General features: G+C 39.6%; 1 protein-coding gene and 1 non-coding gene across 2 annotated transcripts; both read left to right on the top strand.

Moving 5' to 3' along the window:
* The first annotated feature begins 500 nt into the window (after nucleotides 1–500).
* Nucleotides 501–23306, top strand: LOC143269400 (zinc finger protein 431-like). Its single transcript, XM_076554513.1, has 3 exons — nucleotides 501–596; nucleotides 22705–22831; nucleotides 23035–23306. The coding sequence occupies exons 1-3, from the start codon at nucleotides 594–596 to the stop codon at nucleotides 23094–23096; spliced, it is 192 nt and encodes a 63-aa protein (XP_076410628.1). The 5' UTR covers nucleotides 501–593; the 3' UTR covers nucleotides 23097–23306.
* On the top strand, nucleotides 17152–17258 carry LOC143269442 (U6 spliceosomal RNA). The gene has a single exon (XR_013045865.1). It is a non-coding gene; the product is annotated as a U6 spliceosomal RNA (small nuclear RNA).
* Nucleotides 23307–23430: the final 124 nt, after the last annotated feature.

Below are 23430 nucleotides of genomic sequence, written 5' to 3'. Positions count from 1 at the left end.
AGTCCCTGTGAAAAGCAGGTTAAAAGTCCATTCAATTCACCTAACCTCAGTCTGAAGCCACCTAACAAAAATCTCCTTTTGTGTGCTTAAATATCTCTTTAGTTGCTAATATTCGGGGCATTCTTCTACCTGTGTGACAAGGAATCACTCCACCCCACACAGTTATAGTGGGCTGCACAAGGTAGCTAGAGACATTGTGTCCAGGAAGAGGAAGGAGAAGTGCCTATGGAGGACAGGAAGCTTGCAGTGTCTGCTATTAGAGCCAGGGACAGGTGCTATTGAAATGTAAATCTCTCCCAGTTCTGAAAAGGTCTTGGTCTGAGGTGGAAGGCAAGGTCAGGAACCATTGTGCTGTGTCTTTAAGCACAGTGTAACCCTATAGGAGGTGCGCTTGTCACTCAGGCCTCATTAGCCAATCAGGCTCTCCAGTCAAGCAGTCAGTCAGTCAGTCAGAAGAGGTGCAGGGTTCTTCCTGCCACAAGCTTCCGGCTAGGCTTTGAAGAGGAGCTGGGGCCAGTGGTTTTGTTTGCTGTGCTGTGTGTGCTGCTGCAGGAAGCTGAGCAGAGAGGTTCGGCAATCTGGAAAACCACAACATGGTGAGTGAAGCGCTGCTGTCCCCAGACTGGGAGGAGTGGTGATTTCAGTCATGGGAGCCAGTTTGGTGGGTCCTTTCCTGACTGGGTGGGAGCCAGTGTCCGGATGTAGAGTTCCACATGTTCTTGCATGGGTACTTCATGGTCCAGCGTGGTTCTGCTCGTCCTGCCTGCTCCAGTGTGTTTCTTTTTTTTTTTTTTTTGGTTTTTCGAGACAGGGTTTCTCTTGTGTAGCTTTGCGCCTTCCCTGGAACTCACTTGGTAGTCCAGGCTGGCCTTGAACTCACAGAGATCCTTCTGCCTCTGCCTCCCAAGTGCTGGGATTAAAGGCGTGCGCCACCACCGCCCGGCCTCCAGTGTGTTTCTGTGTGGTCCTGCGCTCTCTTTGCAATTCCTGGGCTGGCTGGCAGCCTGTGTCACTTCACTCTCTAGGCTGCTTGTGTGCAGATCATTGGCAGTGGGACTGAGCTTTGAAAGAACCTTGTTGACATCACTGTGTAATGCTGGCACCCTTAGTGCATAAGCATTTTTGCTGTGGAACACAAATTTGCTGAACTCAGAGAGACCTGGTCCTGTAACTAATATATCTCCCAGAAGTACTGCACTTTGAACTTTTCACATTTAGGCTTGGGATCCATCTGGAGTTATTTGTGTGGACCTTGTAAACAGTATCTCCTGTGCAAAATAGCACTCCTCTGCCATACTGTGGTGGAGAAAAGTAGAATTAACGGTAGTAAAATTCATGGTATAAGGGCTTACCAATTCTTTTTTTTTTTTTTTTCTGTTTTTTTTTTTTTTTTTTTTTTTGGTTTTTTCGAGACAGGGTTTCTCTGTGTAGCTTTGTGCCTCTCCTGGAACTCACTTGGTAGCCCATGCTGGCCTCGAACTCACAGAGATCCACCTGGCTCTGCCTCCCGAGTGCTGGGATTAAAGGCGTGTGCCACCACCGCCCGGCAAGGGCTTACCAATTCTTAAGAGACATTAATTTACAAAGTAGAATTTAGGAAAGGAAGGGCTGCATCACAAACATCCCAAAGATAAGTACATGCTAACCATACCAGTTAGAGATTAGTATGATAAGATGTAAATATTTGTTCTGCAGGGTTAACCAGCTACATTCCCATAACAAAGGAGACAACCCTGATTTACAACAAGCAGAAAAGCCCATCCTTACATTAAGAAACCAGCCTCTAAATGCTGCTCAAGGAATGATCACAGGGTCAGAACCAACACTAAGTAATGGTGTGCCATGAAGTTATACTAATTATAGAATAGGGGCATCTCGAGTCTTTTTGCAAATTGTTTTTGCGAATTGTTTTTGAGTCAAGAACTTCTATGTTGATTGAGGTGGACTTGAACCCTGTCTGTAGTCCCACAGGACATTCATTGCCCTTGTTACCCTCCTGATTAGCCACCCTAAATTCCTGGATGACACATCTGTAGCATCGCAGAGTTCTAAAATTACCTGTTTGAGTCGCATAGTGGACTGTGCATTGCAGAACAGGGAAAGGATTTGTGTGTGGAGCATGGCTTCTCCCTTCAGACCAAAAGAGGAGGAACAGTCTACTGTGTACACTGCAGGGGGAAACACACAACTATGTCATGATTGATATAGAGTGTTCAGACAAGGACTGTTTATCTGTCATTTCTTATGGAATTTAGATGAAATGTGAGCCAGACTATGGTTCTGTTGGTCCATATGCTGACTGTGGAAGTTGTCCTTGTCCTCTGAGCTTCTCTGTGGATGGATTTCCTTGGGAGGGGAAAACTCTGCAGCCCTGGCATTGGAGAATATGATGCTTGTGGCATCATTGTTCAGTGTGCACACACAGGCAAGCTTTTGGTGTGCAGTGAGAAGACAGATTGGAAAACTGAAGATCTGGTTTCTAGAAGTTCTGAACATTGCACTCCTCTTTCACGTTTATCTTATAAATGCTGCAAATAATTTAGAAACTGGTAGAGTGATGGTGGTGTGGATCATCTTTCAGCAATACATGATTAGAATCTCCTACCTATCTGCTACCACCAGCTGAAATGGTGTTTTCTAGTGAAATTTCATCCCAGGACACAAAAGGACTTTCTGAGCTGCAGAGGGTTATCAGGTGTGCATGGTGTTAGGTGGGTGGATAGGGCAGAATCAACATCTTGTGCCATAATCCATATGACAGGAAGCATTCAAAATGGCTAAGACATCTTTGTTTCATGATTTGGGAGCTGATTGGTGGCTCAAAAGAAAACCTGCTGCATGCGCTCAAATACTCTGTCTCAAAATGGTTGTTTCACTTTTCTTATTTATGTGTCTATGCTCAGAAATAATTAGGAGCTGCTGAGTCCATGGTATTTCTTCTATTTATTTGATTTCAGTGCAGGCCACTTCATTTTCGATAACCCACAATTTCCCCTCTTCAATAGTCCTTAGTTTCCTATAGCACTTTTCCTAAGGAGAGGGTCTCATTAGATCCTTCCCCTGAACCTTGTAAGTTAGAATGTGTACTGGCCATATTTTCTCCTTCACCTGAGATCTTCTTGCAGGGCTCAGGGTCATTCTACCTTGCCAGACGTGACCCTGGGTTCCCAGCTCCTATATGATTCCAGCTCTGGAGGTCCAGTTCTTCTTTCCTGGGCCCTGTGGGTACAGTGGATGGACTGCCCTGTTGTCTTCACTGTCGCTGATCTTAAAGCAGCTTTCAAATGTAGCTGCCAAGCTCTCCCCATTCTGACATTTTCTCCCAAACTGAGGTCCTCACAGAATTCCAAGGTCCTCTTAGTCAGGCTAAAAATGTCTGGAAGGATATTTCCAAGGAGGGAGAATGTCTTTGATCTTGTTGTGTGGGTGTGTCTGTGAGGTTCTTGCCTGGGGGTGCATCTGGAAAGTGCTGTGCTTGTGAGGAGAGGACTGGAGCAATTTCTGTTGAGTTTGCCTCAGGGAGAGTGTGTGTTTAGTAGGTGATTTGCAGGCTTGGCCCAGGGAGGCAGGTAGGTGGGGCTGCAAAAGCTCACAGGGCCTGTGCACCAACCCAGCTGTTGTCTTGCCTATCTCAAATACCTGTGGAGCTGAAGGAGCTGTTCCTGGAGTCACCTGGCCTGATCACTTATAGCCCTGGAACTAGTCCCTGGAAACCTTCAGGACCTGGATCTAGCTGGACAAGGAGTCAATCAAGGCTGATGATTTAACCCAGAGACTTGGAGGTTATAGTGCTGCTGTTGTAGTTGTTAGGAGTTAGCAGGATGCTGGGAACAGTGCAGGGAAGAGCTTGCAATGGTCATATACATGAGAACCCGATACAGGGAAAGTGAGACAACAATCCACCTAACCCTTTTCAGGACCTTCCTGCCACCAGGTGGCCTTCTGATTCCTTAGTCTTAATGCCACTCTCCAGATCCTTCTTTGAGTCCAAATGCCTTCCTTATACTTCCTGGTATTCTAGGCACCTCCCCCTTGCTTTCTGAGACTTCAGATAACTGCTAGAGTCTTGAATGTTCCTGAGACAGCATGGATGATCCTCATAGGTAAGCTCCTTGGTAAAATTCATAACTGTTATTTTAAGGCATTTACTATTTTGTATTTAAAAATCTCATTATATTTTTTATTATCAGAACTATGGAGTTTTTTTTTTTTTTTTTTTTTTTTTTCGAGACAGGGTTTCTCTGTGTAGCTTTGCGCCTTTTCCTGGAACTCACTTGGTAGCCCAGGCTGGCCTCGAACTCACAGAGATCCACCTGGCTCTGCCTCCCGAGTGCTGGGATTAAAGGCGTGCGCCACCACCGCCCGGCCCAGAACTATGGAGTTTGTTGAAATTATAAATTACTGCTGTTCCTATAGATTTTGGTTAGATGAGTCAGGATTGAACTATTGTTTTGAAACTCCCTCTTGTATAGAAAACTGTCATGTTTTCAATAATGAGCCAATGGTATAGAATGAAAAGTTTCCTGGAATTTGTTTTATATATTCAATGTAAATTATTTTATATTTGTTTTGTCTATTCCATATATTCAATATATATTATTCATTAAACTATACAATGTAAGTGTTAGGCTAGCTGGATCTTTATAATGAGATCTTGTTTCAAACAACAGAGCAAAATTATATTCAACTTTATTTATGAGTGTGTGTGTGTGTGTGTGTAATTGATAAAAGTCTTTCTATCGTATTTGCTATGAAGACCAAATTCAAGGAGATCTGACTGGCTCTGCTATCATACTTGGTATATTCATTTCTGTGAATAATTTGACATGTACCTGTGGCTGACACCAAAAATGACTTTAAAAGATATTGTCAGCTGGGTGGTGGTGGTGTACGCCTTTAATCCCAGCACTCAGGAGGCAGAGCCAGGTGATCTCTGTGTGTTTAAGGCCAGCCTGGGCTACAGAGTGAGTTCTAGGACAGGCACAAAGCTACACAGGGAAACCCTGTGTTGAAAAACAACAAAAAGACATATTGTCCTGAACCTGAGTACCTCTGCAGAGGTTAAGCCGGGACACTTCAGTACGTTTTTGGAAACAAGTTCAGGATGAATCAATACAAATCAGAGTTGGACATGGTGGTGGTTGCATACGCCTTTAATCTTAGAACTCGGGAGGCTGATTCAGGCAGATCTCTGTGAGTTTGAGGCCAGCCTTGTTTACAGAGCGAGATCCAGGACAGGTACCAACACTGCACAGAGAAACCCTGTCTCAAAAAACCACCACCAACAACAAAAATTTTCCAGTTGTGTCTACATTTGGGATTACCAATATGTAATCAGTGAATGAGGTATAGGTGATTTCTCATTGTCCCAAGTAGCCGTTTCTTAATAATCCAAAATTAATTAGGATTAATTTTCTCTCAGGTAGTTTGGATAAGTGTTTGTCTGTCTTATTGATTTCCTAAAAAAACTGACTGTGTTTCATTGACTCCTTGTCTTTTTCTTTGTTTCTATTTACAGAATTTTAGCCCTTATTTGATACTTTCTTCCTGTCTATTTCTCTTGGGTATACCTATTGTTTTTGTTCTACTGCTTTTATGTATGCTGTTAAGTTGCAAATATGAAGTCTTTTCCTTTTTTATGTAGACACTCAGTTGTATATACAGTTTCCTCATATCACCACTTTCATTGTGTCCTCCATGTTTGGATATCTTGTGTAATCATTTTCATTGAATTCTAGAAACTCTTTAATTTCCTTCTTTATTTCTGTCTTGACCCATTTTCTTTAGTAGAGTGCTGTTCAGTTTTCATGAGTTTTTAAGTTTTTTTTTTTTTTTTAATATCCAGCTGTAATCCATTGTGGTCTGATAGGATGCAAGGAGTTATTTTAATTTTCTTATATCTGTTGAGACTTGAATTATGTCCTAGTGTGACATCAACTTTGGAAAAAATTCCATATGGTGTTGAGAAGGTGTATTCTTTTTCATTGGGTGGAATGTTATGTAGTATGTTGGTTCATATGATTTATAAAATCCATTAGCTCCAATATTTCTCCATTTGGTTTCTGTCTGGATGACCTGTCCATTGTTGAGGGTGGGGTATTGAAATCTACCCCCTACCAAACACTGTGTGAGAGTCAGTGTGTCATTTAACCTGTAGAGGTATTTCTTTTACAAAAGTGGCTGACCTTGTGTTTGGGGCATAGATATTAATAATTGAAATGTCATATTGGAGTTTTCCTTTGATGACTAAGGAGTATTCTTCCCCATTGCTTTTGATTAATTTTTGTTTGAAGCCTATTTTGGTTAAATAATAAAATATCTACACAAGACTGCTTTTCAGTTTCAGTTTCTTTAAATATGCTTTTCCCAGCAGTCACCTTTTGGTAATCTCTATCCTTGATGTTGAAGTGTGTTTCTTGTATGCAGTGGAAGGATGGATATTTTTTCTGAATCCATACTGTTAATTTGTGTCTTCATTGGGGAATTGAGGCCATTGATATTGAGAGATATCAGGAATAATGATTTTTAATGCCTTTATTTTGTTGTTGTTATTGTTGTTATTGGTGGTGATGATAGTATGTGTATGACAGTATGTTTGTTTGTCTGTGTGTGTGTGTGTGTGTGTGTGTTTCTCTTTTGGTTTTGCTGATGTTATATTATTCATTTACTGTGTTTTCATGTTTGTAGGTAGCTTCCTTGGATTGGATTTTTTCTTCTAGTACCTTATGGAGGACTGGATTTGTACATGGATGTTGTATAAATTGTATCTTATTTTCTCCATTTATAGTGATGAAAATTTTCTGAATGTAATAATCTGGGATGGCATCTGTGGTTTCTTAGAGCCTGCATCATGTGTGCCTAAGCCTTTATGGCTTTTAGAATCTCCATTGAGAAGTGAGGTATAATTCTCATAGGTCTGCCTTCAAATGTTACTTGGTCTTTCCCCTTTGCAGCTTTTACTGTTCTTTCCTTGTTTTGTATGCTTACTCATTTGGTTATTGTGTGACAAGGGGACTTCCTTTGTTCTGTATGTTTAATGATTTGATTATTATGTGACAAGGGGACTTTCTTTTCTGACCCAATTTCTTGGGTGTTTTGCATGCTTCTTTGTAGCTTTATCAGCACCTCCATTAACTAAGAAAAATTTGTTATATGGTTTTATTGAAAATATTTTCTGGATATTTGAGCTGGGTGTTTTTTCTTTTCTTTTCTTCTTTTTTTCTATTCCTGTCATTCACAGGTTTGGTCTTTGCATAATGTCCAAGAATTCCTGGTTGTTTTACATCGAATAATTTATTTTTATTTTTTAATTTTATTTTATAATTTAATTTTACATATCAGCCATGGATTCCCTTGTTCTCCCCCTCCCTCCATGCCGCCCCCCCCCCCCCCCCCGCCTTCCTCCCCCTCTATTCCCATCTCCTCCATGGCAAAGACTCCCCTGAGGATTGAGTTCAGTTTGGTAGATTCAGTCCAGGCAGGTCCAGTCCCCTCCTCCCAGGCTGATCCAAGTGTCCCTGTATAAGCCCGGAGGTTACAAACAACCAGCACATGCACTGAGGATAGGTCCCGGTCCCACTGCCTGGATGCCTCCTAAACAGATCAAGTTAATCAGCTGTCTCTTTTATCCAGAGGGCCTGATCCAGTTGGGGGCCCCTCAGCCATTGTTTCATAGTTCATGTGTTTCCATTCATTTGGCTATTTGTCCTGTGCTTTTTCCAATCTCGGTCTCAACAATTCTCGCTCATACAAACCCTTCTCTTCTCGCCAATTGGACTCCAGGAGCTCCACCTGGGGCCTGGCCGTGGATCTCTGCATTCGGTTCCCTCAGTCATTGGATGAGGTTTATAGCACAATTAGGATGTTTGGCCATCCTATCACCAGGGTAGGTCATTTCGGGATGTCTCTCGACCATTGCCAGTAGTCTATTGTGGAGGTATTCTTGTGGATTTCTGTGGACCTCTCTAGCACCCTGCTTCTTCCTATTCTCATGTGGTCTCCATTTACTATGGTCTCTTATTTCTTTTTCTTCCCCTCTGTTCTTGATCCAGTTGGGATCTCCTGCTCCCCCAAGCTCTCTTTCCCTCGACCCTTGCCCTTCATTACCTCCACTCATGTCCAGGTTGCCCATGTAGTTCTCATCCATTTCTCTGTCATTGGGCAATCCATGTGTCTTTCCCAGGGTCCTGCTCTCTATGTATTCTCCCCGGAGTTGTGCCCTCCTATTAGTGAGTACATATCATGTTTGTCTTTCTGAGTTTGGGCTACCTCACTCAGGATGATTTTTTTCTAGATCCACCCATTTTTCTGCAAACCTCATGATGTCATAGTTTTTCTTTGCTTAGTAGTATTCCATTGTGTATATGTACCACATTTTATTTATCTATTCTTCAGTTGAAGGGCATCTAGGTTGTTTCCATGTTCTGGCTATTACAAACAAGGCTTATATGAACATAGTTGAGCAAGTGCCCTTGTGGTATGATTGATCATTCCTTGGGAATATGCTCAAGAATGGTATAGCTGGATTTTGGGAAGATTGAGTCCCAATTTTCTAAGAAAGTGTCATATTGATTTCAAAGTGGTTTTACAAGCTTGCATTCCGACCAGCAATGGAGGAGAGTTCCCTTAGCTCCACATCCTCTCCAGCATAAGCTGTCTTCAGTGTTTTTTTTTTGTTTGTTTGTTTGTTCGTTTTTTTGAGACAGGGTTTCTCCGTGGAGCTTTGTGCTTTTCCTGGATCTCTCTCTGTAGACCAGGCTGGCCTCGAACTCACAAAGATCCGCCAGCCTCTGCCTCCCAAGGGCTGGTATTAAAGGCGTGCGCCACCACCACCGGCTGTCGTCAGTGTTTTTTATCTTAGCCATTCTGACAGGTGTAAGGTGGTATCTGAGAGTTGTTTTGATTTGCATTTCCCTGATGATGATTAGGGATGTTGAGCAATTCCTTAAATTTCTTTCAGCCATATGAGTTTCTTCTGTTGAGAATTCTCTGTTTAGCTCTATAGCCCATTTCTTAATTCGACTGTTGGGCATTTTGATGTCTAATTTCTTGAGTTCTTTATATATTCTGGATATCAGTTCTCTGTCAGATGTGGGGTTGGTGAAGACATTTTCCCCATTCTGTAGGCTGTCACTTTGCCTTGTTGACCATGTCCTTTGGTCTACAAAAGCTTCTGAGTTTCAAGAGGTCCCATTGATTGATTGTTTCTCTCAGGGTCTGTGCTACTGGTGTTATATTAGGAAGTGATGTCCTAAGTCAATGCGTTCAAGACTACTTCCTACTTTCTCTAATATCAGGTTCAGAGTAGCTGGATTTGTGTTGAAGTCTTTGATCCACTTGGACTTAAGTTTTTTACATGGTGACAGATATTGATCTATTTGCAGCCTTCTACAAGTTGATATTCAGTTAAGCCAACACCATTTGTTGAAGATGCTTTCTTTGTTCCATTGTACAGTTTTGGCTTCTTTGTCATAAATTATACGTTTGTAAGTGTGCGGGTTAATATCAGGGTTTCTAATTCGATTGGTCCACACATCATTTTTTGTTTGTTTGTTTGCCAGTATCATGATGTTTTTATTACTGTAGCTCTATAGTAGAGCTTGAGGTCATGGTTCTCGATGCCCCTAAAGATTGTTTTATCATACAGGATTCTTTTGGCTATCCTGGGTTTTTTTTTTGTTTTTCCATATGAAGTTGAGTATTATTCCTTCCACATTTGTGAAGAATTGTGTTGGTATTTTGATGTCGATTGCATTGAATCTGCAGATTGCTTTTGGTAAGATTGTCATTTTTACTATGTTAATCCTGCCTATCCATGAGCATGGGTGATCTTTCCATTTTCTGACTTCTTCAATTTCTATTTTCAGGGACTTACAGTTCTTGTCATATAGGTCCTTCTTTTATTTGGTTAGTGTTACCCCAAGGTATTTTATATCATTTGTGGCTGTTGTAAAGGGTGATGCATCCCTGATTTCCTTCTCAGCCTGTTTGTCAATTGTATATAGTAGGGCTACTGATTTTTTTGAGTTAATCTTGTATCCTGCTACATTGATGAAGGTGTTTATAAGCTGTATGAGTTCCTTGGTCGAATTTTTGGGGTCACTCATGTATACTATCATGTCATCTGCAAATAGGGAAAGCTTGACTTCTTCCTTTCCAATTTGTATCCCGTTGATCTCCTATGTTGTCTTATTGCTCTGGCTAGAACTTCAAGTACTATATTGAATAAGTATGGGGAATATGGACAGTCTTGCCTCGTTCCTGATTTTAGTGGAATCGCTTTGAGTTTTTCTCCATTTAATTTGATGTCGGCTGTTGGCTTGCTGTAAATTGACTTTATTATGTTTAGGTATGTTCCCTGTATTCCTGATCGCTCCAAGACCTTTATCATGAAAAGGTGTTGGATTTTGTCAAATGCCTTTTCTGCATCTAGTGAGATGATCATGTGGTTTTTCCTTTGAGTTTGGTTTTTTTTTTTTGTTTCTTTGTTTTTTTCGAGACAGGGTTTCTCTGTGTAGCTTTGCACCTTTCCTGGGACTCACTTGGTAGCCCAGGCTGGCTTCAAACTCACAGAGATCCGCCTGGCTCTGCCTCCCGAGTGCTGGGATTAAAGACGTGTGCCACCACCGCCTGGCGAGTTTGTTTATATGATGTATTACATTGATGGACTTTTGAATGTTGAACCACCCTTGCATTTCTACTTGATCATGGTGGATAATTGTTTTGATGTGTTCTTGGAGTCTGTTTGCCAGGATTTTATTGAGTATTTTTGCATCAATGTTCATTTGGGAGATCGGTCTGTAGTTCTCTTTCTTTGTTGTATCCTTGTTTGGTTTAGGAATCAGGGTTATTGTAGCCTCATAGAAGGAGTTGGGAAATGATCCTTCTGTTTCTATTGTGTGGAACAACTTAAAGACTATTGGTATTAACTCTTCTTTGAAGATCTCGTAGAATTCTGTGCTGAGATCATCTGGTCCTGGCCTTGTTTTGGTTGGGAGACTTTTAATGACTGTTTCTATTTCCTTAGGGGTTATTGGACTATTTAAATAGTTTATCTGGTCTTGATTTAACTTAGGTATGTGGTACCTATTCAGAATATTGTCCATTTCCTTTAGATTTTCCAGTTTTGTGAAGTAGAGATTTTTGAAGTATGACCTGATGATTCTCTGGATTGCCTCATTGTCTGTTGTTATGTCCCCCTTTTCACTTCTGAATTTGTTAATTTGGATGCTCTCTCTGTCTTTTGGTTAGTGTGGATAAGGGCTTGACTATTTTGTTGATTTTCTCAAAGAACCAACTGTTTGTTTCATTGATTCTTTGTATTGTTCTCTTTAATTGATTTCAGCTCTCAATTAGATGATTTCCTGGCATCTGTTCTTCCTGGGAGACTTTGCTTCTTCTTGTTCTAGAGCTTTCAGGTGTGCTGTTAAGTCACTAGTGTGAGATTTCTCCAACTTTTTTTATGTGGGCATTTAGTGCTATGAATTTCCCTCTTAGCACTGCTTTTATAGTGTCCCATAAGTTTGGGTATGTGGTATATTCATTTTCATGGATCTCTAGGAAGTCTTTCATTTCTTTCTTTATTTCTTCCTTAACCCATTGGTGATTCAGGTGAGCATTATTCATTTTCCATGAGATTGTAGGTTTTCTGTAGTTTTTGTTTTTGTTGAAATCTAACTTTAAACCATGGTGGTCTGATAGAACACAGGAGGTTTTCCCAGTTGTTTTGTATCTTTTGAGATCTGCTTTGTGGCCAAGTATGTGGTCGATTTTAGAGAAGGTTCCCTGGGGTGCTGAGAAGAAGGTATATTCTTTTTTGTTAGGATGGAATATTTTGTAGATATCAATTAATCCATTTGAGTCATAACATCAGTTAAGTTCTTTATTTCTCTGTTAAGTTTCATTTTGGGAGATCTGTCCAGTTTTGAAAGTGGGGTGTTGAAGTCTCCCACTGTTAATGTTTTATGTGTGGTTTAAGCTTTAGTAATGTTTCTTTTACATATGTGGGTGCCCTTGTGTTTGGGGCATAAATGTTCAGAATTGAAACTTCATCTTGGTGGATCTTTCCTGTGATGAGTATGTAATGCCCTTCTTGATCGCTTTTGATGGATTTTTTTTTTGAAGTCTATTTTGCTGGATATTAGGATGGCTACACCCACTTGCTTCTTAAGACCATTTGATTGGAAAGTCTTTTCCCAGCCTTTTATTCTTATGTAGTGTCTATCTTTGAATTTGAGGTGTGTTTCTTGTATGCAGCAGAAATATGGGTCCATATTCTGTAAGCCTGTGTCTTTTTAGAGGTGAATTATGTCCATTGATATTAAGGAATATTAATGACCAGTGCTTGTTCATTCCTGTTATTTTTGGTGGTAGTGTGTGTGTACTTCTCTTCTTTGGGGCATTATCTATTGCCTGTGTTTTTGAGGGTATATCTGACTTCCTTAGGTTGGAATTGTCCTTTTAGTACTTTCTGTGGGGCTGGGTTTGTGGATAAATATTGTTTAAATCTGGCTTTGTCTTGGAATGTCTTGTTCATTCTGTCTAAGATGATTTAAAGTTTTCTGGGTATATTAGTCTAGGCTGGCATCCATGGTCTCTTAGTGTCTGCATTATATCTGTCCAGGTCCTTCTGGCTTTCAAAGTCTCCATTGAGAAATCGGGTGTTATTCTGATGGGTTTGCCTTTATAAGTCACTTGTTCTTTGGCCTTTGCTGTTCTTAATATTCTTTCTTTATTCTGTACATTTAATTGTTTAATTATTATGTGGCGAGGGGACTTTTTTTTGGGGTCTAATGTGTTGATGTTCTATAGGCTTCTTGTATCTTCATAGCCATTTCCTTTAAGTTGGGAAAGTTTTCTTCTATGATCTTGTTGAATATATTTTCCGTGCCTTTGAGTTGGTATTCTTCTCCTTCCTCTACCCCTATTATTCGTAGGCTTGGTCTTTTCATGGTGTCCCAAATTTCTTAGACATTTTGGGTCATGACTTTGTTGGCTTTAGTGTTTTCTTTGACTGATGAATCTATTTCTTCTACTGTATCTTCAACGTCAGAGATCCTCTCTTCCATTCGGTTGGTAATACTTGCATCTGAAGTTCCTGTTCGTTTACTCAGATTTTCTATTTCCGGCATTCCCTCTGTATCTTCCTCATTTTTCTATTTCCCTTTTCAGGTCTTGGACTGTTTCCTTCTTCTGTTTCATTGCTTTTTCATGATTTTCTCTCAGGGATTTATTGTTTTATTCTGATTTATTTGTCCTTTCCTCTGGTTTTTTATAGTGTTCTTCCCATTTTTTGTTTGTGTTTTCCTCAATTTCATTTGTGATTTCTTCAATATAAGCCTCTACTGTCTTCATGATGTTACTCATAAGGTTGCTTTCTTGTGTTTCTTCCATTTTGTGATGTTCAGGTCTAGCTGTTGGAGGTTGACTAGGTTCTGGTGATGCTGTACTGCTCTTCATTTTGTTGTATGTACTTTTGCCTTGACATCTGCCCATCTCCTTGTGGATTGGTTCTTGTTCTTATCAGTGCTCTTGGTCCAGACAGAGCTGACAGATTCAGGAAGCCTCTCTCTCTTGTCCAGATGGGGCAGGTTGGGAGCTCTTGTCCAGATGGGAGGTCCGGGGCAGGATAGGAGCTGGAGATTGGTCTCTAAGTCTCAGGAAGTGGCTGGAGTCTCGGGAGGGTGGGTGTGGGGACAGGGTGTGGAGATTGCAGGGTCTGCCAGGGTTCTTGGAGAAGGGGGACCTTCCCAGTGGGAGTGGAGGAGATGCTGCCTGATGACAAGAACCTGGGGCCAAGTTGGGTAGGTCTTCCCCGGAATGACTGGTGCCCAGGGATGGGATCTAGGGGCAGACCTCTCTGGGTCTGAGCCCAGGCACTCACCTCTTGTCCAGATGGGAGGTCCAGGGCAGGATGGGAGCTGGGGGCTGGTCTTTAAGTCTCAATAAGTGGCTGGGGTCTTGGATGAATGGACGTAGGGGCAGGGCGTGGAGATACCAAGTTCTGCCGGTGTTCTTGGAGAAGGGGAACCTTCCCAGTGGGAGTGAGGGGTATCCTGCCCAATGACCAGAACCTGGGACCAAGTTGGGCAGTTCTTCTGTGGAGTGGCTGGTGCTCAGGGATGGGATCTAGGGGCAGCTTATTTTTTATTTTTATTTCTCCTTATAGAGTGTTCCACAAAAATAGAATGATTTGAATTCTTAACCAGGAAGTGAATTTCTTTTTTAACATTTTAATTAAAACTTCATTACAAAGCACTTAAAAAAAATTTGTCACCAAAACTGACCAGACCAAAAATGTCTGTTTTTTTTTTCATTTTTCTATTAAGAAATTTTCTACTCACTCCACATAGTATACACAGATCTTCCCTCCTTCCTCCTCCCATCCCCCATCCCTCTTTCCCAAGCCATGCCACATCCCCACATCCCCCAAATTAAGGTCTCCCATGGGGAGTCAGCAGAGCCCAGCACACTGAACCTAGGCAGGTCCAAGCACCTTATCACTGCACCAAGGCTGTGCAAGGTGTCACACCACAGTCACCGGATTCCAGAAGCCTGCCCATGCACAGGGACAGATCCCGATGCCCCTGCCTGGGTGCCCCCCAAACAATTCGAGCCAAACAACCATCTCCCATATCCAGAGGGCCTAGTCCAGTCTCATGGGGGCTCCACAGCCATCAATACACAGTTCGTGGGCTTCAACTAGTGTGGACAGTCATCTATGCATGTCCTCCCATTATTTTCTCAGTGTGCCTCACTTGCAGTATCTCTCCTCTTTGTTATCAATTGGATTCCTGGAGCTCACCCTGGTGCCTGGCCATAGATCTCTGTATCTGCCTCCATCAGTCACTAGACCAAGGGTCTATGATGACAGCTAGGTTATTTGCTAGGTTGGTCACCAGAGTAGACTGGTCCAGGTACCCTCTGGCCCACTGCCAGCAGACCAAGGCAGGGTCAACCCTGTGGATTCCTGAGAGCCTTCCAAGCACCCTGCCTTTTCCTGTTTCCATGATGTCCTCATCTATCATGGTTCCTTCCTCCCTGCCCTCTCACTCTGTCCCTGTTCCATCTTGACCCTCCCATTTCCCTATGTTCTTATCCCCCACTCCTCACCCTCTGCCACCCCTCCACACCCAGTCCACTCATGTAGATCTCATCTACTTCTCCTTCACAGGGTCATCCATGTGTCCCTCCTAGGGTCTTTCCCTGTTAGCTAGCGTCTCTGGAGTTGTGGGTGGGAGTCTGGCCATCCCTTCCTTCACATTTAGTATCCACTTATGTGTGAGTACATACTATGTTTGTCTCTCTGAGTATGGGTTACCTCACTCAAGATGATATTTTCTAGTTCCATCCATTTGCCTGCAAATTTCATGATATCATTGCTTTTTACTGCCGAGTAGAACTCCATTGCGTATATATGCCATATTTTCTTTATCCATTCTTCAGTTGAGGGGCATCTAGGTTATTTCCAGGTTCTTGCTATTACGAAAAATACTGATATGAACATAGCTGAGCATGTGTCCGTGCGGTAAGATTGAGCATTCCTTGGGTATATGCCCAAGAGTGGTATAACTGGGTCTTGAGGAAGACTTATTCCCAATTTTCTGAGAAACTACCATACTGATTTCCAGAGTGGTTATACAAGTTTGCATTCCTACCAACAGTGGGGCAATGTTCCCCTTGCTCCACATCCTCTCCAACATAAGCTGTCTTCAGTGTTTTTGATCTTAGCCATTTTGACAGTGTAAGATGGTATCTCAGAGTTGTTTTGATTTGCATTTCCCTGATGACTAAGTATGTTGAGCAATTCCTTAAATGCCTTTTAGCCATTTGAGATTCTTTTGTTGAGAATTCTGTTAAGCTCTGTAGGTTATTTTTTTAATTGGATTGTTCTGTATTTTGAAGTCTAGCTTTTTGAGTACTTTATATATTTTGGAGATCAGCCCTTTATTAGATGTGGGGTTGGTGAAGATCTTTTCCCATTCTGTAGGCTGTTGTTTGGTCTTATTGACCATATCCTTTGCTCTACAAAAGCTTCTCAGTTTCAGGAGGTCTCATTTAGTAATTGTTGCTCTCAGTGTCTGTGCTACTGGTATTATATTTAGGAAGTGGTCTCCTCTGCCAGTTTGTTCCAGACTACTTCCTACTTTCTCTTCTATCAAGTTCAGTGTAACTGGATTTGAGTTAAGGTCTTTGATCCATTTGGACTTGAGTTTTGTGCATGGTGACAGATATGGATTTATTTGCAATCTTCTGCATGTTGACATCCAGTTATGCCAGCAGCATATTTTGAAGATAATTTCTTTTTTCCATGGTATGGTTTTGGCTTCTTTGTTGAAAATCATATGTTCATAGCTGTGTGGATTAGGGTCAGGGTCTTCAGTTCTATTCCATTGGTCCACATGTCAGTTTTTATGCCAGTACCAAGCTGTTTTTTTAATAATGTAGCTCTATAGTAGAGCTTGACATCAGGGATCATGATGCCTCCAGCGGTTGCTTTATTATACAGGATTCTTTTAGCTATTCTAGTTTTTTTGTTTTTACATATAAAGTTAAGTATTGTTCTTTCCAGGTGTGTGAAGAATGGTGTTGGGATTTTGATGGGGATTGCATTGAATCTTTATATTACTTTTGGTAAGATTGCCATTTCTACTATGTCGATTCTACCTATCCATAAGCATTTGAGATCTTTCCTTTCTAATATCTTCTCACAAAAAGTATTCTCTGACATTCATTTGTTGTTCTGAGAAAGTGTTATGAACAGATGTTTAGTCCTGATAATGAACTAACTCATTCCACCTGCAATACAAACAAAAACAAAAACAAAGGCAGCAGTATATCATTTTCATATGCAAATAAGATTTATTATTCAATTTCTTCTATATTCCAATGAAAACCTATTTACAACATAAAAAGACAATATTTTACTGATTTAGTGTATCAACTAATCTTATTTGAGCATCAATGGGACTGCTCTGTGAGAAATTTCTATATTGTGCAAAGCTGTGACCTAATCTTGAACACCATATGAAGATGGACAAAAGTAGACTCCATAAAATTGTCTTTATTCTCCACATTTCCTTTGTGGCTCACATTACACAAACCAACACACACACACACAAGCATGCACATAACCAGAAAAAAATTAATGTAGTGCTCGCTTCCGCAGCATGTTTACTAAAATTGGAATGATACAGAGTAGATTAGCATGGCCCCTGTGCAAGGAAAACAAGCATATCTGTGAAGCATTCCATATTTTTACAGACATTATGCAGATATTAAGAGACCATGGATGCCAACCCAGGCTGCTATACCCAGCAAAACTCCCTATCAACAAAGACGGAGTAAACAAAATATTGCGTGATAAAACCAAATTTAAACAATATCTCTCCACAAATCCAGCCCTATAGAAAGCACTTGAAGAAAAAATTCAACCTATGGAAGTTAGATACACCCATGAAAACACAGTCAATTGATAGTCCCATACCAACAAATAACAAAGAAGGAAAACCTACAACACTACCAACAAAAAATAACAGAAATTAACAATGACTAGTCATTAATATTCAACAATATCAATGGTCTCAAATCTCCTATAGAAAGACACAGGCAAACAGAATGGATACAAAAACAAGATCCATCCATTTGTTGCATACAAGAAACACACATCATCTTCAAAGTCAGACACTACCTCAGAATAAAAGACTGGGAAAAGACTTTCCAATCAAATGGATATAAGAAGCAAGCTGGTATAGCTATTCTAATATCTAATAAAATAGACTTCAAACTAAAATCAATTGAAAGAGATCAGGAAGGATACTAAATATTTATCACAGAAAAAATCTGAGAAGATGAAGTCTCAATTCTGAATATTTATGCCCCAAATACAAGGGCATTGACATTCATAAAAGAAATATTACTAGAGCTTAAATCGTACGTCAAGCCCCATACACTAGTAGTTGGAGACTTCAACACTCCACTTTAACCAATGGACAGGTCTGCCAGAAACTTAACAAATAAGGGAACTAACAAACATTATGACTCAAATAGACTTAATAGATATTTACAGAATATTCCACCCTAACAAAAAAGAATATACCTTCTTTTCAGCACCCCATGGAACCTTCTCCAAAATTGACCACATGCTTGGTCACAAAAGCAAATCTCCACAGATACAAAAAAAAAATTGAAATAACCTCCGGTGTTCTATCAGAACACCATGGTTTAAAGTTAGATTTCAACAACAACAAAAATTACAGAAAGCCTACAATCTCATGGAAACTGAGTAATGTCCAACTGAATCACCAATGGGTCAAGGAAGAAATAAAGAAAGACATTAAAGATTTCCTATAATTCAATGAAAACGAATGTACAACATACCCAAACTTATGGGACACTATGAAAGCAGTGCTAAGAGGAGAAAATTCATAGCTCTAAATGCCCACAAAAAGAAGTAGGAAAAATCTCACAGTAGTGACTTAACAGCACTCCTGAAATCTCTAGAACAAGAAGAAACAAATTCACTCAGGAGAAACAGATGCCAGGAAATAATGAAATTGAGAGCTGAAATCAATAAAAGAGAAACAAAGAGAACAATACAAAGAATCAATGAAACAAAGAGTTGGTTCTTTGAGAAAATCAACAAGATAGATAATCCTTATCCAAATTAACCAAAAAGCAGAGAGAGAGCATCCAAATTAACAAAATCAGAAGTGAAAAGGGGGACATAACAACAGACAATTAGGAAATCCAGAGAATCATCAGGTCTCACTTCAAAAACCTGTATTCCACAATATTAGAAAATCTCAAAGAAATGGGTGATCTTCTGGATAGGTACCCCATACTAAAGTTAAATCAAGACCAGACAAACTATTTAAATAGACCAATAATCCCTAAAGAAATAGAAACAGTCATTAAAAGTCTCTCAACCAAAAAAAGCCCAGGACCAGATGGTTTCAGCGAAGAATTCTACCAGATTTTCAAAGAATAGCTAATACCAATACACTTCAAATTGTTCCACGCTATAAAAACAGAAGGAACATTACCAAATTCCTTTTATGAGGCTACAGTTATCCTGATTCCCAAACCACACAAAGATGCAACAAAAAAAAAAAAAAAAAAAAAGAGAATTACAGATCAATCTCCCTCATGAACATTGATGCAAAAATACTCAATAAAATAGTGGCTAACCAAATCCAGGAACACATTAAAAAAGTTATCCACCATGACCAAGTAGGCTTCATCCTAGGGATGAAAGGATGCTTCAACATACAAAAATCTGTCAATGTAATATACCATAAAAACAAACTGAAAGAAAAAAAACACATGATCATCTCAATGGATGCTGAAAAAGCCTTTGACAAAATCCAACACCCCTTCATGATAAAGGTTCTAGAGATATCAGCAATACAAGGAACATACCTAAACATAATAAAGGCAATTTACAGCAAGGTGACAGCTAATATCAAGGTAAATGGAGAGAAACTCAAAATGATTGCACTAAAATCAGGAACAAGACAAGGCTGTCTACTTGCCCCCTACTTATTCAATATGGTACTTGAAGTTCTAGCTAGAGCAATAAGACAACAAAATTAGATCAAGGGTGTAGCTGGAGTTTTCTCCAGTCCTGCCTGGTCCATAGTCAGGACAAATCTCTCTCACACAACAATCCCACAGCCACTGAGACCCAACTGAGTAAACACATAAAGACTTTTATTGTTTAAACTGTTTGGCCTAATGGCTCAGGCTTCTAGTGATCCAGTTCTTAAATCTTAAATTAATCAATTTCTATAAATCTATACCTTGCCATATGGCTCATGGCTTACCCGCATCTTCCCATGCTGCTTGTCGTGGCGGCGGCTGGCAGTGTCTCCTCCCTCCTTCCTGTTCTCTCAATTCTCCTATCTGTTAGTCCTGCCTATACTTCCTGCCTGGCCACTGACCAATCAGTGTTTTATTTATTGACCAATCAGAGCATTTGACATACAGACCATCCCACAGCACTTCCCCTTTTCTTTTTTTTTTTCTTTTTTTTTTTTTTAAGGGAAGGTTTTAACTTTAACACATCTCCAAAGCCAGGTTGGTATATTTGGGAATTTGGGCGTAGCTTCTCTTACTACTTCCTGCTGGAGGGGGGCACTGTATCTTATGGGGACACAAAAATATTTTAGGATTATAGAGTAGTCCATGAGGGTGTATCGTCTGAGCCTTGAATCTGTGGGCTGTGCATGACATTCAGCAAAAATTCTACTTGGGGTTAACCTTAGTTCAGAAACCAACACTCAAGTTGACAGGCTCATAACCACCTGATATTACAGATCCAGGGATCCCACACACTCTTTGGTGTGTCACTTGTACACACATAGAAAACCTCTGTCACACATAAAACATATAAATAAAAATGAGGATATACTTGTTTTCAAAAATGCTTATGACTTACAAAACAATTAGAGGAAAACAGGTTGCTTTAGGTATAATCATACCTAAATCATACAACACTGATTAAAAATCTCTTATCTAGTACTTGATTTGAAAATTTTTCATTTTCCTACTCTGATGCAGACTTACATCCAATCATCAATCATAGGAAACAAAAGGTTTTGAAATGATCCTAACAGACATTCTTTTCTTCTTTAAAAGATGATGAGATAATTTCAGTACTTAAAACCTTTTTCTACAATGTAGAACTATCAGACTTCAAGTGAATCCATCCAATTTTTCCAGAACAGTCCTCACTCAACCTATTTTCTATTATTGGCTAAGGAGAGAACTGGGGTGAACAATGTGAATGGTGGTCAGGGATTTTTTTATTTTGATTTTCATTATATTCCTACAGTTTTTGTTCAAGAGACCATGTTAACTATGTAGGTCTCTCTTTGTGTCTCCTTTATTCAGTTGTACTATCTAGGTTTTGTCAATTTTTTATTAGTTATAATTTGGTTATGTTTTTTTCTGCAAAATGATGGACCTACACCTATTTTTATTTTCTGAAAAATTACTATATTATGTTATGAGTTCCTTGAGTTTATTGGTTTGGAGACTTTCTGAGGAAAAACAGCATTTGTTTACTCTTTTTGATCTTAGAAGCTTGTTTCTCCTCACTTTTTAGCATACATGTGTTTTCCAGTTGTTACTGTCATCAATGTTTGCATTGTTGCTATTTAAGTTATTGACACTGTTGATACATTGGCTTTTAGTTTTTAAACCTTCTCATATATTATTGTGTGTGTCCTAGTTACTTCCAGCTGTCAACATACAAAGTCTATCGTCGTCTGTGGGAACTTAGTTGAAGATGTGACCAATCAGAATGGCTGGGTGCTATGTCTTTAAGAGATTTTGTTGATTGCTGATTGATGTATGAAAGCCCTTTCAGTGATGGTACGATATCTGTAAGAAAGTTGGCTTGGGCTGGATAAGAGAGCTAGCTGAGCATGACACAATGACCAAGTAACAGAGAAAGCTACTAAACAATAGTTTAGTTAAATGATTTTTGTCTCTATTTGCTAGCTTGAATTTCTATTCTAAGTTCCCACAATGATGGATTGTAACATGGCAGAATCAGCCAAATAAACCCATTCATTACCTGTGGAGCTTTTGGGTAGATAACTCAATCACAACAAGAAACAAGATAGAACATAATGTGGTACACCAAAAGTGATTTTGTTCCTGCAAAGGACAAGGAAATGATGACTTTTGGCAAAAGGTTAAATATATTCATCCAGATTTACAAACACTCAGACTCTCCCATGTAAGTACTGGCAATTAGGCCCACTTATATGCAAGATCAACAAGTACTCTTAACTTCTGAGCTATCTCTCTTGTACTGTGTTGATTATTTATGATCAACATTTATGTTGCTAATGGTTTCATCTTTCTATTTGTAACTGTTTAGATCCATAGTTCCTTTTGGTAAAATTTATTAAGGTTACCATCTAAACTGAAGGAATTCAGGTATCTAGTAAATGAATGCAGAACTCAAGCAATTACATATTTCTTTGTAGAAACTTCATTTAAAAAACCTCTGAGTTCTTCCTATCATTTTTGTTTGTTTGATTGGTTTTTGCAGAGGAGAAAGGATCTTAATTTTTACTTCTTGCTCTCCTAGAACTGATTGCATATAGGTTAGCTTTCAACTCAGATGCTGATATACCTGCCTCCTTTATCTTCATGCTGGTATTAAAGGCATGAGCCAATACACTCAGCTTGCTCATCTTTTTTGTATTTAGTAACTATTCATACAGTTTCTCTAACATGTAGTCAGTAATGATGATGGGTTATCTTGTCACTCTATCTGGTAATATGTATTCTCTTGCAAGGTGATATCCCATTCAAAGCATTCAGAAATAATAGCGGTAAATTCCCAATTTCCTTCTAAAGTGGCTAAATGATAATATTATTATATTTCTATCATAGAATAAGTGTTTGAAACACCAGAATTATTATGACTATATTTTTTTTTTTGATTTTTCGAGACAGGGTTTCTCTGTGTAGCTTTGCGCCTTTCCTGGAACTCGCTTTGGAGACCAGGCTGGCCTCGAACTCACAGAGATCCACCTGCCTCTGCCTCCCAAGTGCTGGGATTAAAGGCATGCGCCACCACCGTCCGGCTGACTATATTTTTAAAGAAGCCTGCATTTATAATTATGTCAGTATCATATATATGCCTTGTATGCATGGACATGACACATTTATGTATGCAAATTTTAGGATCCAGTAACCTATAATGATGTGCATGTCAACTTCACTCAGGAAGAGTGGGCTTTGCTGGATCCTTCCCAGAAGAATCTCTACAAAGATGTGATGGTGGAAACTTACAGAAACCTCACTGTTATAGGTAATACCGTACATTTTCCTTCATATTTTAAAATAAGGGGACAACTAGTTCCTGGTTATAGATACTCTTCTGTAATTTGATTGAGTCTGAGGAAGAATGAGGTGAAGATATTAAGCATGGTTTTAAGGATTATTGAAGGGAGTTACTTTAATTTTGCACAATTTCCAATAATATTTTATATATTTCCTGGTAAAATATTCTAGGGTACAAGTGGGAAGATAATATTGAAGAGCACTGTCAAAGTTTTCGAAGACATGGAAGGTAATTTTCATGTGCAACCTGATACAAATGTTCCTCTGGAGATATTTTAATATATCTGTTACTTTTAAATAATCAGATCAGTATAAATAATTACAGTTTAAAGTACATTGATGATCATTAAATGATTTCAATACCATATACCTCAATGGCAAGTGAATTGTGTTTTCATGTCATTCTTTGAAGAATGAAGACAAGGAATCAATGCCTTAACAGATATCACAATTAGAATCATAGTTCAATCACAGCTATGATGTAGAACTGACTATCTGTTTAGTTTCCTACTATTTATATTACAAAAGTTATGCTCATTAAATATGTAATAAGATTATGTCCAAAAT

The sequence above is a fragment of the Peromyscus maniculatus genome, chromosome 18, assembly GCF_049852395.1.
Source record: "Peromyscus maniculatus bairdii isolate BWxNUB_F1_BW_parent chromosome 18, HU_Pman_BW_mat_3.1, whole genome shotgun sequence".
NCBI classification, from domain to species: Eukaryota; Metazoa; Chordata; class Mammalia; order Rodentia; family Cricetidae; genus Peromyscus; species Peromyscus maniculatus.
This window is presented reverse-complemented; position numbering and strand designations above follow the sequence as displayed.

Coding starts and splice junctions, on each gene's coding strand:
- LOC143269400 (XM_076554513.1), top strand. Junction 22,832..23,034: donor CAGAAACCTCACTGTTATAG/GTAATACCGTAC, acceptor AAAATATTCTAG/GGTACAAGTGGGAAGATAAT.